This window comes from Anolis sagrei, chromosome 4 (genome assembly GCF_037176765.1).
Source record: "Anolis sagrei isolate rAnoSag1 chromosome 4, rAnoSag1.mat, whole genome shotgun sequence".
Classification (NCBI taxonomy): Eukaryota; Metazoa; Chordata; class Lepidosauria; order Squamata; family Dactyloidae; genus Anolis; species Anolis sagrei.
In genome coordinates, this window is record NC_090024.1 from 173280819 (window position 1) to 173298009 (window position 17191).

The window sequence follows — 17191 nt, forward strand, 5'->3', positions numbered from 1 at the left end:
AATTTTTTACCCCTATTTCAAGGGGCAGAGCCAGGAGGGAGATGTTTAATACTAATTCTGAAGTGTGTGCCCGTGAGACATTTCCCATCTTCGCCCATAGGAATGTGTACAAGCAACGAAACATATGTGCTATAAGTATTTCATCACTTACTAGAAATGAGTTATCCTGTAGTGCAGCCCCACAGCAATTTCTCACTAATAAGTGTCAACATATCATGTCTTCTGCTCCAGCATTTTTTCTGCTACTACAGATTCCTGATCATAATCTGAAAAGAAAGTAATTGAAAAGTGTCAAGAGACACACATTTCTGATTCCAGACTAGTCTGGTGTCATGTGAAACATGAGGCTGTCAAAAGACTCAGGACTTTCTACATTCACCCACCCATGCTAATTTTGCTCAGATTTGATCATTCCAGAAAAGATACAGTGTTTTATCCTCCTCCTCAAATAGGCAGGTAGTGCTTTGTTGGAAGCAGAGCCTAGTAGAAGGTCAAACAAATAGGGCTAATATAAAATACTGGTGATGGTAATCTGTTTTGGAGGGAGGTGGCGTTTATACTCTGCTCTTTCCCCACCACAAAGTTCTCATTGCACCTGGCAATCACAAGGACCAAATGAAAACATCCAATAATTGCATTAAAATAGTATGTCTCTAATCCTTTAGAGTGCTTAAAATATATCACAAATACTCTTAATAAGTCTTTCAACACCTTCCACATTATATGACAGTGTACATGAGGTCCGAGAAGGTCCTCATTTATTCTGTGGTCAGCATAGAGCCCCCGGTGGTGCAATGGGTTAAATCCTTGTGTTGGCAGGACTGAAGACCGACAGGTTAGAGGTTCGAATCCAGGGAGAACTCAGATGAGCTCCCTCTGTCAGCTCCAGCTCCCCATGCAGGGACATGAGAGAAGCCTCTCATAAGGGTGGTAAAACATCAAAACATCTGGGCATTCTATGGGCAACATCTTTGCAGACAACCAATTTTCTCACACCAGAAACAACTTGCAATCTCTCAAGTCGCTCCTGCCATGAAAAAAAAATGCTAGTAATGAATTTGTAGCTAAAGTCAAAGCCAACCAGGTAGTTGTTTGCACCTACTGGTACTGGTATGTTTTTTGGGATGAATGTTGTGCTTGCATTCCTTTCTTTCTGATTCTCCTCTGTTCCCCACCAATAGTTAACATATTTCACTAACCAGACCTATTCCCTACTCCCTTTCTCTCTCACCAAATCCTTTGGCATGTGAGGACCACTTGAAGAGGAAAGGATGTTTGCCCTTTTGTAGTACTTCATGGCCATATATTCCCTGCCAGATTCTTGCTGCTTACCTCCTGCAAATGCTCGAGGAAGAGGGAGAGAAACTGCCCCTTTGTTTCACAGCATGTGATGGGAAAGGGAAGTTACCTGCTATCCCACAAGTTCTGTTTTTTGAGAACATACCACAGGAGGGGAGGGAGCCCAGTAAGAAGAAAGAAGTTATGAATCTCTCCCCCTCCCCATATCTCCATGGAGAAAAGAAAAGGCTTCTTGGCCTTTGAGATTCTGCATTGGGCCCATTGGGATTCTGCAAGAAACAGACACAGCAAGGCACCACTGCCATAAATAATACATTTTAAAAAGAAAGTATTTCTGCAGGAGTAAAATTTCCATGATAGTGACCACCTTTCCTTTTTTTTTTTTTACCAAAGAAGAAATGGTCTCATTCCTGCCATGAGACTACCCTTTAAAAAAGTGCTCAGGTGTGCTTTCTTACTCTCCTGTAATAAATAAATAAATAAGTAAACAAACAGGATTTGAAATCAAACACTATTTTTGTGGAGAAGAGGGAAAGGAAAGGTGGTTTTTATCTTTTCCTGCTTGGTACTTTCTGCAAAAAATAATAAGCTGTGTTTGGAAGAGGAAAAAGAGTTGGTTTCCCACAAGCAGGACTCTTGGTGAAATCACAGGTACTCGCTGGAGGGACGACAGGCAGACATCTGAAACAAGGGACTAGAAATGCAATGCTTGCAATGTTTGTAAAAACGATTTCTAGGAACCTAGTTTAATCTCTGACTGTAAACCAGAGCTTGTAGCTGGAGTTTTCATCACAATTCTCCTCTTAAGGCATAGCAAGAAACTGTGATATCAGATGATATCACATTAAAGTGCACCAAGGAAAGGAAAGGAGACCACATAGGTAAAATGCTTATTCAGGAAACCATTTGAACTGGGACAACTCTTTGGAAGGAACTCGCAAAACCACCTCTGTGGATTCCTTGCCTAAGAAAATCTTATGTGATTCATGAGATCCACCAGAAGTTCATATACAAGGTGAAGTCCCATATACACTCTTAGCTGTTGCTTTGTAATAGTTCTCATATAATCCTCGAGTCCTCTAGGAGGAAAAGGGCTCCCTCTCCTGCATTCTCTGAGCAGCTAGAGTATGTAATCAATACAATCCAAGGAAGGAATGGCACAAAACCAAATAACAAAAGGATACAAGTGACATTCACTTGTCTACCTGCCATAATAGATTTTATTTTTCTAGATGCATTCAAAGTGAATTTACCAAGGAGTAAAAGCAAGAATTGCTTCAGCATAAACATGTATTTATTTATTGAATGCATTTTTTATCACTGCTCAAGCCACCAAAGCAATTTACAATGGATATAAAATATTAAAGACATTACTATAAACCAGTAAACACACTCTGCAATAACAGTTCTAAGTCAAGATAATTAAAAACAGTTTTAAAACAGCCAAAGCAGAGACCCCAGTTTTAAGAATTAAAATCCAATCCAAATAATTCACTCTTCATTGCCTGCTGAAAACTCAGATTGGAGGTATGGAAAGAGTTCCTTGGTTGGGTTACTGTTCCATGAAAAATGCTGTTACCTGCATCTACCAGCTCTCTACTCACCAATATTTGTAGGCCTGCAAGCCAAAACTGCCTTCCACTGATCCCCTTTGCTGTAAGAGATCAGTGGCATGAACAGAGGGTCATCCAACCCAAGAGAAAAATGAGACAAACCAAGCATAGTGAAGGCCCTTCAGCACTTAAACTTGACATTTGAATTTTTCCTTTGAAAACCTATAGAAGCTTTTTCATTTGCCACTATCAGTAACTATTTGGGTCTCCTGTCCTCAGTGCCTACATAGATAAAGCCAGCAATACAGCAGACCAGATGGTTCTAATTGAAAGCCAGTTAAACTCTCCTGAAGGCTTGGCGATGGACTGGGTCCACAAGAACATCTACTGGACAGATTCAGGAAACAAGACCATTTCTGTTGCCACTGCTGATGGGAGTAAGAGAAGGACACTTTTCAGTACTAATTTAAGTGAGCCTCGAGCAATTGCTGTGGATCCAACACGAGGGTAAGTGAGAGAGAACACTCTTTGTATTGCCGAATATAGTCCAAATTCTGCCTTGATCTTTCTTGTTCTTATACTATAGCATACACAGTAATCAGAGCTTCCACTATAGGTCATTTGGTTAAGGTAGTTGTTCTCAATTTGTGGGTCCCCAGTGTTTTGGCCTACAACTCACAGAAATCCCAGCCAGTTTACCAGCTGTTAGGATTCTGGGAGTTGAAAGCCAAAACATCTGGGGACCCACAAGTTGAGAACCACTGGGTTAAGATAACTATAATATTATAACATACAGGAACAACAATTGCCGGATAGTAGTACCATTAAGACACTGGACAGATTACTCCATGATTGAGTATTTGGAGGTTATTGGTTGTGGGGGAATCATCTCCTAGAGCAAGGTGTTTATATTCTTTGTATTTTTGTCATTTCTAGTACTATTTTCTTTTGAGTTCCACTTGTCCCATTCCAATGAGGTTTTGTTTGTTCTTTGATTTATCCAACCAATCTTAACCAAGAGTGGGAAACAGATGGCCCGCAGATCATGTGCAGCCCTTTCTCTCTCTTTATTTTTGTCCCCCTATCACTACTGCCACAGCCGATTTCATGATGCAGAAAGTGATGGTCTTCCATTTTGGTTCTGAATGAGGGTTGCCAAATTGGATTTAGGTCCTCTAACCTTAGGAACAGGTGGGTATGGAGGAGTGTCCTGTTTTGTTCTTGTCATCAGCTCCTCCATACTTCCTCTCCTCTGTCATCATCAGTGAAGCAATAACTGTGTTGGATGAGTGTGGCTGAAAAATTGAAAGATGAAGGAGGATCTTTGTCCCTATGGTACCTTGTCCTGCAAGATCTGTCAAGGATTTAAGCTACAAGAGCTCTATGCCAGATCCAATCTTGTTTGTGAATTCATCTGCATGAATCTACTCATAGGTTTTCCCCTGACATTAAGTCCAGTCGTGTCCGACTCTGAGGGTTGGAGCTCATCTCCATTTCTAAGCCGAAGAGCCGGTGTTGTTCGCAGACACCTCCAAGGTCATGTGGCCAGCATGACTGCATGAAGCACCGTTACCTTCCTGCTGGACCTATTGATCTACTCACATTTGCATGTTTTCAAACTGCTAGGTTGGCAGAAGCTGGGGCTGATAGTGGAAACTCACACTGCTTCCCCGATTCAAGCCTGCAAACTTTCTGTCAACAAGTTTAGCAGCTCAGTGGTTTAACCCACTGCACCACCAGGGGCTCCTAATCTACTCATAAAGGTCCAGAAAAGGTGCAGAAAAAGTGTGTACCTTGTTTAAAGAGAAAAACAACACTTTAAAGTGACAATGAAGATTTTCATGTTTTCCTACTTCTGAATTCCAGCAGCAAAAGTGATGGATATAGCAGCAAAGTGTGGTCCACTCTCGATTCAGGCAGAGAAATAGGGAAATTGTCCATTCTTGCTCCTAACAAAGAATTTTCCATGTTTATAACACTTTTTTCATAACACTGAGCAAAGAGTACTTGATGTTTTGCTTCATGGGTACCAAAGTTCCTTAAATACTATTTTATGGAGGCATAGCTGTCCTCAAATAAATAAATCCTCTTTACAGAATCCAGTTTACTAACCATACCTGCAATGGTTTAAATGGGTTTAAAGAAGCAATAGTCTGTAGCATTGCATCTTTAAATTTAAAGAAAGTGAGTGTCAGAGATCACTTGGTCATGCCACAAAACCTTCCAGCATCTGCTTTCTTTTCTGTTACAGGTTTATGTATTGGTCTGACTGGGGGGACATTGCAAAAATTGAAAAAGCTGGCTTGAATGGTGTAGATCGGCAAGTGCTTGTGACAGACAACATTGAATGGCCCAATGGCATCACACTGGGTAAGTTTCAAAACTTTGGACCAAATAATTACAAAGTTCATAGGTACAGAAAGTTTCCTTACACCAAATCAGAACTTCGGTCCAATTATTCAGTAAATTCTATTTTGTTTGACAACAGCTATCTGAGATTTCAGACAAGTACCTCAAAGTTTCAGGTGCGGAGATCTCTGTATCCAGGACTATTTACATGCAAAGTATGTCCTCTATCACTGAACAGTGGCCTTTTCCAAGGAGTTTGTAATGCTAACTAAGCAAGGAGGGGAAAAAACCCAATTATACAAGTCTCAGATGGGTTTTTCATCACTTATATATATGGCAAGTCAGTTCAGTCTAATGCAAATGTTTGCTGAGGCAGCTTATCCTGAGATTTTCCTGCTGCTTCAGCACTTTGTGTGCCATGTAAACTTCCTTCAAAATCTTTCCATGAGGCCAAACTAGATGGTACATGTGGGATGGATGATCAATCTCCACACATTCCCCAGTCGACCTTTCTCTTATTTTTTTACTCAGAGATTCTGCAAATGGAAATATAAAGGACTGGGTTGAAAAAAGAGGCAGGATAACCATTGCCCCAATCCCCACAGCTGCTTTTCCACCCCCAGGAAAAAATGATACAGCTCCCCTTCCCTCCTAAGAAAAGTGAAAAGCAGTTTGAAAAAAGATCATATATTTTGTCTTTCCAAATTAACTGTATATGTAGGTAGCACCTTAGTTAAGACCGCATTAGATGTAGTTTTAAAAGCTGATAACTGCTTATGTCAAGATTAATGCAGCTAAAGAGCGTTTCACCTGTAAGACTCGGAACAGCTTCTTTCATGTCTTCTTGGGATCTGCTTGGTGACCCTGGCTTGGGACTGAACAAGGCTTGCCAAGTTACTGTTCTGGACTACCACTCTCAGAATCTTCGTGCTAGCATGGACTTTGGAAATATGGGAGATGTTGGCCAAAAAAGTGAATTTACATGCTATGGTGTAGAAGTGCTAAACTCGCATTTGCAGAGAACAGTCTCCCAGAAAGATGAAGAATGTACGACACTGGAAAGCTTTGTCTTAGCATTGCTCTTGCAGTGGTTTAGATTATGCAAACTCTACATTAATTGATTGCTTCCTGAATGCAGCACAAGTAGGCTAAGGTCTGAAAGACCATGTTGCTCGGGAGAACTACCAATACTGAAAAAAATAACTGGGGTGAATCTTCCAACTTGTCACACTTGAAACTCATGCTCAGCCCTCCATGAGTTGATTAGGAAAATGATGAAGAGTTTTTCAAGATGTCAAAACAATACAGCACCTACTACAATATTTATTTATTTACAGTATTTATATTCTGCCCTTCTCACCCCAAAGGGGACTCAGGGCAGATCATAGAACACATATATAGCAAACATTCAATGCCGTTATACACTAACAGGACAGACACAGTACATAGATAGAGGTATATAGGCTTTCCCCATCTTTGGCATCTTGGAGGTTGTGTTCGATTCCTTCCATGAGAGTATGCTATCACTCCATCCATGCTAAAGAGCCCTGTTCACAGACTTCCTCTTTTGATCAAGTCGCCAGCATTTTTCTGGTATTTCCTTATGGTGCCATTAAAATACCTCCCCGTTTAAGCAGTACATATTTATCTACTCATAGCTGTTTTCAATCTGCTAGGTGGGAAGTGCTGGGCTGATGGTCGGGTGCTCACCCCCAACCCGGGCTTCGAACTGCCAACCTTTTGATTCGCAAGATTTATTACAGCTGGTGGTTAACCTGCTGTGCTAAAGCCCAGCAAGATGTCAAAGCAGCACAGCACCTACTACAGTACCCAGATATGATGAGATAAAAAGGCATTCAGATGTAATTCTGTCTTTGTATGTTTACTCTTCAGATTTGTTGAATCAGCGTCTCTACTGGGTGGATTCCAAATTGCACTTACTTTCGAGTGTAGATTTCAATGGCAACAACAGGAAAGTTCTCATATCTTCTGTGGATGACCTGAGCCACCCGTTTGGAATAGCAGTGTTTGAGGTATGAGAACAGCACAGGGACCCTGTGTAAACAGAAAGTAAAGTAAGGCAAAATTGCACTAAAAGAGGCACAACCAACTGGTACCAATACTGAATAAAAAGAGTAATGGTCTGATTTCATTGTTATGATGATAGATAGGATTGCCAGAGAAAAAACCAAGGACAGCTCTCACATCTTTTGTGGTTGTTTAGATGAGGGAATTCCAGTAGATGTTGCTTGTTACACAACCAGATATCATCCAGCACTTGATGAAATTCTTCTTCTATTCTGCCTTTAAAGACACAGGGAACCTTCTCCAATTTTCACTCTGGCAACCCTAATGATAGGATATGTGCATGCCTCAGCTATAATTCTTATTCAAGAAATATGGTGGTGGGATATTATGGGAAGAATTAGCTATGGTCAACTTCATGAGCTCACCTCAGGTAGAAAAATACCTAAATAATTTTGAAACAGTGTGAAGAGGACAAATTGAAAAGGTGTGTGGTTCTTTTAATCCTAACAAATGTAGTATAGCATAAGCTTGGATGGGCAAAACAGCCTATTTCCTCAAATACAAGGAATTCAGCCATGGAATATTCAGTTCTATCGCTGAGTGTGGGACGCTGCTGACAGTGAGATGAGAGTAATTTTTAGACAAAGTTATTTGCAATGGGAATTATAGCGGCATAACTGTCCTGTCCTTGGTAATGTGATATTGTACACAAACCTCTGATGATATGTTTCAACTTATAAGTGAAAAGGTTTTCATTTGATGTTTCAAGACTGCGCTCCATGTATTAGAGAAAGCTAAGGGATTTAATAGCAAAAGCATTTTGTCTGTATCATCCATTATACATTAGAAAACAAGATAAGCTCTGAATCCATTTTCTCAAAAACTCTGTTTTTCACTTCTCCACTGTCAGTTTTGCAGAGAGATTTTGCCATTTCACCTTTGTCTTTATCTTTCTGCAAAGAATGTGAAAGCTCTATAGTTAAAGATAACCTTTCAAACCCGCTTTGTCCTTTTACGCATCTTCTAATTGATAGACGTTGTTACTAAATGTACCTCACTTTGAATCACAAGGAAAGATATATTTCTTAGCCCTTGGATTACCCTTCTCTACTGTTTATCCCAAACTACAAAGTTCACCTCTGTGAAACTGTCAGGGACTTGTTATACACAGAAGCTAGCTTAATACAGGTCACACCTTTGGAGGGAGAAGGAAGATTAGCCTGGAATGCTATTTTCACTGGATGCCAAGGGATCACTCCACTTTTTAATAAATCCCTGCAAATCCTATTCAGCAACCATCATGACCACACAAGTCAGAGAAACTCGAAAGCACAAGCAGACCTTTAATAATAAGACCAGGCATGCCTGCCTTTCTGTTATGGCAAGTTCACAAGTAGCCTGACCCCCTCCCTTGGGTATTTTTGATTGAGACGGCATCCTTTGTTCTCATACAGAACACAGTATAGGATGGAGATGGAAAGAGTTCAGCTTATAGTCAGTTTAAGTGTGGCCTGGAAAGAGGTTGAGGAGTTGACAGCTGAAACAACAGCCTTGAGGAGCTGCTCCCTGTCCAGTGCCATGGAAGAGGAACTTAGATTTGTCCATAGGCTTCCCCACATGGAGGAGTTATCCATTGTTTCTGACTGTCATCCACATGTGAAGATGTTAATGTTTTTCTTGTGGATGATGGTGACTGATGCATTGGCTGACACCCAGCAATATTAATTGGTGATTCCCATCCCAGTGGGATGTTGAGCCCATTCTAGGTTTAATCTACATCAGAGCTTTCCAGACATTTCATGCTGGTGATATACTTTTTTTACATGCATATTTTGCAGCACAGTAAATCAGTTTTGAAAGCAAACTGGAGGTTAAACCCCAACCCTTTATAAAAGGTTTGGATATATGCATAAATGGTAATAATGATATGTCTGGGGACACAACATCTATATAAATAAAAATTGTAATGTTTGTTTGTGGGATTAACATAACTCAAAAACCACTGAACGAATTGACATGAAATTTAGACATTACACCCCTATCAGGCCAACGAGCCAAAAAAAGCAAAAAGATGCTACAGCACATGCGCAAAATGACTCCCCCTGGCAAATAAAACACACAATAGCATATCCACACTCTCTTCTGGACTACAGCTCCCAGCACCCCCTAGAATAGGTCCTTTAGGAGAGGAGGATGATCCAAATGCACTGCTTCCAAAAAATCTGCAAGGTTCTGAACAGTAGTGCTAAATTGATCCAGGACTTTGGATAACTCCTGTAAGGCTAACTAAAAACTTGAATGGATTAGTAGCCCAACTAATGCAGTTTCACCACTACCACCACTTTCTCTTTGGGCAGAAAGAGGTAAGAATTTGTTGGTTCTTCCCTGCTGTGATGGTATTATCTTTTAAAAATCAGGTGGACAGAGTGAGGCTGTCTTAACCACAGATTTAGGTCAAGTAAACAGCTTAAGGAAGTACCACCATGAAGGCAGAAATTGTGTCTAAAAGGAGCAGAAAGATTTGTGTGTTTTAGTCCTAGAGATGGGGTGGCAGGGTGCTGCCACTTGGGCTTTCATTTAGGTAGCAAAATTAGTCCTAAGCTTACAAAGTGTTGTATACATTCATTCACTGACAGTTCTTTCCAGTGTATTTACTTAGTCATTAAAAACTTTGAAATAGATTGATTATTGGGAAGTACAAAGTGCTCATTAGATTATAGTTTGTACATGACATGGTATCTGTTCTTGCAGGACAGGGTGTTCTGGACTGACTTAGAGAATGAGGCCATCTTCAGTGCCAATAGGCTGAATGGTCTGGATATCTCCATTTTAGCTGAGAACCTCAATAATCCCCATGATATTGTAGTCTTTCATGAGCTGAAGCAACCTAAAGGTAAGTCGTATTTCCATTATAGAGCATAATTTCTTCCAATACAACAAAGCTAACAAAATCTAAATCCACTATCTAGCATAACAATGTTGCCAAATCTTAATGGGAAAACCTTTGGTTTCTTAATTTGTTTTTATGATACTGTATGAAATCCCTTACACTGATTATGGTTGTTCTGTAGTAAGATAGACAAGATGAGCTGACAGAAACAGAAAGCAAGCTCATGAGAAGGTGCCTTGGCTCTCATGGGTCTATCATTGTTTCCAAACTTTTGTACAGTTCAGTAGAGTATTATCACATCTGCATTGAGGAAACATAATTAACAAACCATTTAACCTACTGAAAACTATAATATCCAGGTGGCTTTTGTTAGGCCCCCAAAATCTGCAGAAACTTTTGAGGGTTGTTGTAGGTTTTTTGGGCTATATGGCCATGTTCTAGAAGCATTCTGTCCTGACGTTTCGCCTGCATCTATGCAAGCATCCTCAGTGGTAGTGAGGTCTTTTGTTGAGATTCCCCTAGGCACTAACAAGCCACACCTAAAAATTGCCAGGTCATCAAATGCTAATCAAGGTGGCCAATTGAAACATTCACATTTGGCTCCAACAGACAAGAGTTCTTTCTCCCACCCTGGACATTCCACAGATATATAAACCTCACTTACCTAGTTTCCAACAGACCTCACAACCTCTGAGGATGCCTGCCACAGATGCAGGTGAAATGTCAGGAGGGAATGCTTCTAGAAAATGGCCATGAAAGCCTTTAACAATACAATAAATTTTTGATTTCAAAAATATTTGTTTGTTTGTTTGTTTATTTACTGCATTTCTATACCACTTTTCTCACCCCTAGGGGGACTCAAAGTGGTGTATAGCATAATAAATGGCAAAAATTCAATGCCTCACATACGAATAAAAATAATACATCCCATATCTTAAAACAATAACATATAATTATAAATTAAAATCATTTTTAAAAGCTATATAAAAAGGTGTACCATATTATACTTGTACATAGGTCAAGACATTTTAGATAAAATTTGACCTCGAAAACCTGCATTGCGTTAACCACTGGTCAGTGTAAATACCATTCCTTCATTCTTATATAAAAAGGGACCATTGCTTTCTCTGGACAGACTATTGAAAGTCAAGAAGCACCAGCCCCCCTCTACTCTCTCCATTGTGATACCACATTTAGATTTTTTTAATTCATGGGTGGGTTTGTGCAACAGCAGCGGCTCTCTGGCACTTCCCCTCAAATAGAGCAGCTTCAGGGGTCACTTTCTGGGGGATTCCCAATAGTCCACTTCTCATGTCAAAATCCAAAAACCCTCCTTGATTAAACACAAGTATATATAGTATTAAAAATCCCAACCCATTTCGGCTTTTTTGCACTGTTTTTCTGCCCTCTACTGTTCATATACTGTATTTCTTCCATTCAAAGATGTGCCTCCCCTCTTTAAACATCACTAAAATGGGATGCATCTTTGAATCGAAGAAATACAATAGTATCTATTGCAGTAGGAGGAACAAAACATGCAATGAGATTTTGTAACATCTTAAAGTTTAACAAAGAAAACGAAGCTGGTAGCACAAGGTTTTGTAGACCAATGACTTTTATGCCGTGGTCAGAAACCCTGAATCAGTCACGTGTGGACATCCACACTCCAAAGATTTCCAATCAGTAACATGGAATAATACCAGTTAATCTGGTTTTATTTTACATTAGCAGAAGTCAAGGAATGCTCTGGAGTTTCCCCTAAACTGTTGAGCAGCCCTACACTTTGTGATTGAAGTAGACAGCTGGCCCATTTCTAATTCTAAACAAGGTCCTTAGAAGCCAGTGTGCACCATCCCCTTTCTCTTGCACTCCTGGAGAATTGTCCTCCTTTCCCCTGGTTGCACAGGCACCTTTGCTAATGTCTTTGCAGTGTAAACACCCCAATTTAACCACCCATCTTTGATTTTGTGGCTTGTAGATGAACCCTCAGTCTGGTTCCTCAGTAAACTTAGTCTATGAAATATTACACTATCAACTTTGGTCTCTAAGTTATTCTCTAACGTGCTACAAAGATCTCTTTGCATACTCATACTCAAGACTAACATTTATTTATTTATTTATTTATTTATTTATTTAAAACATTTATATTCTGCCCTTCTCACCCCGAAGGAGACTCACGGCAGAGTACAACATATATATGGCAAACATTCAATGCCGGAACATAAAATAAACTATAAATGTACATAAACACTAAAATCAGTTAACCCATATTAAAATCAACTGTTTAAAACTGTCTCAAATTATCCATATCGACTCTGGTCATGACTGTGTCTTTGAATGTTAGCTCTGTAAGAAACAGCATCCTTTTTCTTGTTTTTATACTAGGATACTGCTTTGGAGTATTTTATGTAAACCTTTACAGGCATTCTTAAATCTAAAAGAATAAAAATATTCCCACCACTTTATTTATGTAACATTCATTGTTGAAAACGCCTTGAGAGTGTAAGATAGTGGTACTGCACATATTTCATAAATTACTAACGAGAGCAGTCGATATAAATCCCTGTTATTTTCTTTCCCTCCTTAAAGCTCCAAATGCTTGCGATCCGAGTTCCCAAACAAATGGAGGCTGTGAATATCTTTGTCTTCCTGCGCCCCAGATTTCTCCACATTCCCCAAAATATACATGTGTTTGTCCTGACAATATGTGGTTGGGGCCTGACATGAAAAAGTGCTATCAAGGTAAGAAGAACTGCCTTCACTCTATGAACCTTCTCATGCCCAGGGTTTGGGGCATGCTTGTGTATGTTGTCAATAGAAACATGTGTTATCTACAATTCTGGATTCAAGTATTTCGTATTTATTGTATTTTTCACTCTTTATTTCCATAATTTGCCTTCTAAACTCCAACTATAAATCCTTTTTCTGAATGAAGTAGCAGCCAATCCCTTTTTGTATCTTCTCCCACTCTAATGTATCCTTAGAAACACATAGCATATCATGTGGCAATGACTGGGGATTGACAGTGGGAATTAATGGGGATGGGAGAGGGAAAATGGGTAGTTATTATAAGTTCTGTGTAGCTAGTCATATAATTGGGAAGATGGTTACTTCCTGTTTCGTCAACATTCTGATATTTTCAATAAATATTTGAGTAGACAATTTGGCTATCTTAGGCAAAATTTCATAATCTTCTAAAACTTTTCCTATACTTTTAATGATCTTATCTGGTTTAGAGAAGCCCCATTAAGTAGAAATTGTCTGGTGTAGCTGTTGCTGACTATATATTGCTTATGCTTTCAGAGCTTCCACCTACCTCAACTCATGTGCCTGCTGCTACTACAACTTACTTGCCCAATTTTACTGATATTAGTACTGCTCTTACAATGACAACGACAACAACCACCACCACCACCACCACCATTGTTACAACCAATAGCACCAGAAACATTAGTACAGAAGGCCAAGAAACCACAACACAATTTGTTCTTGGCACTACAAGCCTCCGTTCAGACACAACCACAATCACAACAACAGAATCCAAAATGACGACAACTGGAAACAGCAATCTCTCCCAGCATTGTAAGCCAATATAGTCATGTTTTCCTTCCCCCTTGGAACTTAATTAACTTGTTTGTAATGGTGTGATATGTTTGAGTTGGCAGTATGCACAGCTGTGAGAAGGTAAAACAAGATGCTTTTATCTGTTGTCTTCCTATTCAACCATATAAGTGTTATCTCAACATTGACTCCATTGTGGAGGATCTGGTTTCATAAGTATCTTTTCAATCACCCCCATTGTTCTAATTGTGCTATAGCCTATTTTAGGATAGCAGAATTTAGGATATCCTGGTAATCCTGAGATTGATCCAAAAATCCCAAACTGATAGATTTACCCAGAATTTTCCAAACCAATTTAATGCTACTCCTTTTTAATGTCCCTTAAAGTTTCCCTTAGTTCTCTTTCCAATAGCCCTGCCACATAGCAATTGCTTGTCTTTTTCATTTCTGAAATAGGCCTCCAATAGGCCTTTTTCACAGCATTATAAAAGCTTCATTCATATACATGACTAGCCTCACTTTTCCAGCTGTGTTCATCATTGTGTAAGAAATTCCAGGCCTAAAAAATTGCAATCCCAAATCCACTAACGGCTAACCACTGGAGGACTATGGGTACCATAGTCCAAAAGCAACTTTTCTAAACTTGGGGGAGAATAGATAAATATCACCACATTATTTCCAAATACAGGTAACTGAAGCAAATAACACTAGACATTAGAACAGTATTTCTCAAACTGTGCTCCTCCAGATGTTTTGGACTCAGCTCCCACAATTCCTAACAGCTGGTAAGCTGTCTGGGATTTCTTGGAGCTGAAGTCCACCTGGAGGAGCACAGTTTGAGAAATGCTGTTCTAATGCAGAGCTTTCAAACTCCGTATCACAATATCTTAATGTGTTGACTAAAGTCTGTAGGTGTGTCATGCAAATGTAACAAGAAATAACAAAAATCTTGGATATGTATGTTATTATCTTACAAATCATAGCTTTAAAAATATAAATGAAAGGTTTTTATGAGATATGTTATGTCTCTGTATACTTCATTATTGCAATTATGTATGTGTTCAAATCTCTTATAAAGTGTTGATTCACCCTTCAGTTTGCTAGTGAAAATGAATTACTATGTCACAAAGTGATGCATGTCTAAAAAGTGTGTTACCAACATCAAATGTTTGGAAAGCTCTTCTCTAATGAATCCTAAAATCATATCAAAACTCTGAGGTTACTGCCACTGTCCAATAAGATCTAGTCTGATACATTATACCCATACATTTGTCTGCAAATTCTTCCTTTTAGCTTTCGGACTTCCTAGACCAAGCAGTTAATGTTGACGAGGATGTTAATGTCTCTAAGCTTTTTATTAAAAAGTCATACTTGTTTAAAACTTCAATTTTGCTCTGAGTCTGATCTTCTATGTTTGCAGATACTAATGATGGGCAAGGTTTTGGATCAACTGTGATGGCAGCCATCATTGGAATAGTTGTTCCTGTTGGTACGTATGTTTTGCCTTCTTTACTGCGTGAATTTTCCTGTATATTTCAGCACTTTTGGCCTGACCTGACATTAAGAAATCAGAACATTGATACCTATCAGGAGAACTATCGTTCCCCAAAGCAACTAGAAATGTTGATTTGTTCTCTTTCTGCCTCCTTTTTGCCCTAGTGGTAATTGGTCTGTTATGTATGGGAGGGTACTTCATCTGGAGAAACTGGAAACGGAAAAACACGAAAAGCATGAACTTTGATAATCCTGTATATAGGAAGACTACAGAAGAGGAGGATGAAGATGAAATTCATATTGGGAGAACAACACAGATTGGACATGTGTACCCAGCAGTAAGTCTCTAATGGTGCCTTTCTCGCCAATCTTTTAGAATCATGTTATGCAAACAGAAAATCAACATAAATCAAAGGAAAACCATCATGCTGATCAAAGTATTTTAGGTTATGTCACAATTATTACATAATTTAGTTTCACAACATGGAAGCAGGACATAATGAATTAAAACTGCACAACTGATGTCCATTCTGTGGTCACCCCTATCGGTTGTATAGGCAAGTAAAAAAGGAAGCAAAAGGTCAGGAACACATGAACTGCTGTGATCTTATTGATTTATTTTAATTTATTTGAGTTGATTTTTACCCCGCTTTTCTCCCACACCAAGGCAAGACTCAAGGTGGCTAACAATACAATAAAAACATACAAAGTAAAAAAATTAAACAGATTAAAACCCAGCAAATTCCTTATAGCAACTCGATTATCTAAAACTGTCAGCGATAAAACCCTATTTACAAATATAACATGCACATTTAAAACCATTAATTAACCCCATTGGGAGCCAACTTCCCATACTCTTGGATCTAGAGAGACCCGTGATCCATCTACAATTTTAATTTCCTCCAAAGGCCTTATGTGTGCTATTTCATCATATCTGTACCTGAAGCAAGTGCTATGGATCCTGCCTACAGCTATTTGGGACATAGAGTATATCATATCCAGTTGTTTGGTGCATCAGAAAGTAGGCATGAGCAAGTGTAGATCACCTTTTACTTGTCACAAGAAGCGGGGAGTCAGCTACTGCCTATTAGGCAGATTTTCCTGAGTCTCTAGTCCATGTGTAGTTTTAAAGTATGTGATAGTTTCTTATGCTGAACTGGTACAATTGATACAAATGTCCTGAGCCTTCTTTGAAGATAGATAGCATTGGTATAAATGAAGGTTTGATTTAGAACAGTAAAACTAAGCACTTAAACAGTTTTAGCTAAATTGATTTCAGCAGATTTATAAAGGGTGCCTCTACACTGTAGAATCAATGCAGATTGATACCACACAAACTGCCATGGCTCAATTTTAAGGAATCCTGGGAGTTGTCGTTTGGTGAGGCACCTGCACTCTTTGGCAGAGAAGACCAAGTCCTTCTAAAATTGCAATTCCCTATAGCTCAGCAGTAGAAAGTCACCAGCAGTTTTTCATTCAATTGTTGGTTCCTTAAAAGTCTCTGATGGGCCCTCTTAACCGACGCTGCCATATGAACATCCTGAGTGAGATCCTCCTTAACAATAGCACCCAGAAACTTAAAACTGGTCACCCACTCCACTCGATCTCCATTTATAACTAAAGGTTGAATTTCTGATCTATTCCTTCTGTACTCTACTATAAACTCCTTGGTCTTATTAACCAAAATACTGTCACTGCACCACGAGAGTAGCTGATCCACCTCACTTCGGGAGGTAGACTTGCCCCCTCAGAGATAAGTCCCTCCACTGTTGTATCTGGAAAGTACCAGGTTGCTTATTCCCAGATCTAAGTTACGGTCATATACAATATAATGTCAGAATGCTAACAATACATCTGCAGCAAAACACAATATAATAAAATGAGTGTTAAACCAATTATCCAGATTAATCCATCATCTTAGAGATCCTGGCGTGCAGTAAATGTATGACTTAAACAAATTTTAATAGAGCCATCTGCAGAGGTCAGTGTGCCGGCTTTTAGTTTGTCTTTCTGTAAC

At 39.2% G+C, this 17191-nt stretch overlaps 1 protein-coding gene across 3 annotated transcripts in view; it reads left to right on the forward strand.

Moving 5' to 3' along the window:
• LRP8 (LDL receptor related protein 8) overlaps nucleotides 1–17191 on the forward strand; it is a 241602-nt gene that overhangs the window by 218847 nt on the left and 5564 nt on the right. For all 3 annotated transcript variants that reach the window (XM_060773528.2, XM_067467879.1, XM_060773529.2), the window contains 8 exons: nucleotides 3132–3359; nucleotides 5104–5222; nucleotides 7095–7234; nucleotides 9981–10122; nucleotides 12709–12861; nucleotides 13423–13701; nucleotides 15101–15169; nucleotides 15340–15512. In XM_060773528.2, coding sequence (XP_060629511.2) covers nucleotides 3132–3359; nucleotides 5104–5222; nucleotides 7095–7234; nucleotides 9981–10122; nucleotides 12709–12861; nucleotides 13423–13701; nucleotides 15101–15169; nucleotides 15340–15512 — 1303 coding nt within the window. The remainder of the gene's footprint in view (nucleotides 1–3131; nucleotides 3360–5103; nucleotides 5223–7094; nucleotides 7235–9980; nucleotides 10123–12708; nucleotides 12862–13422; nucleotides 13702–15100; nucleotides 15170–15339; nucleotides 15513–17191) is intronic.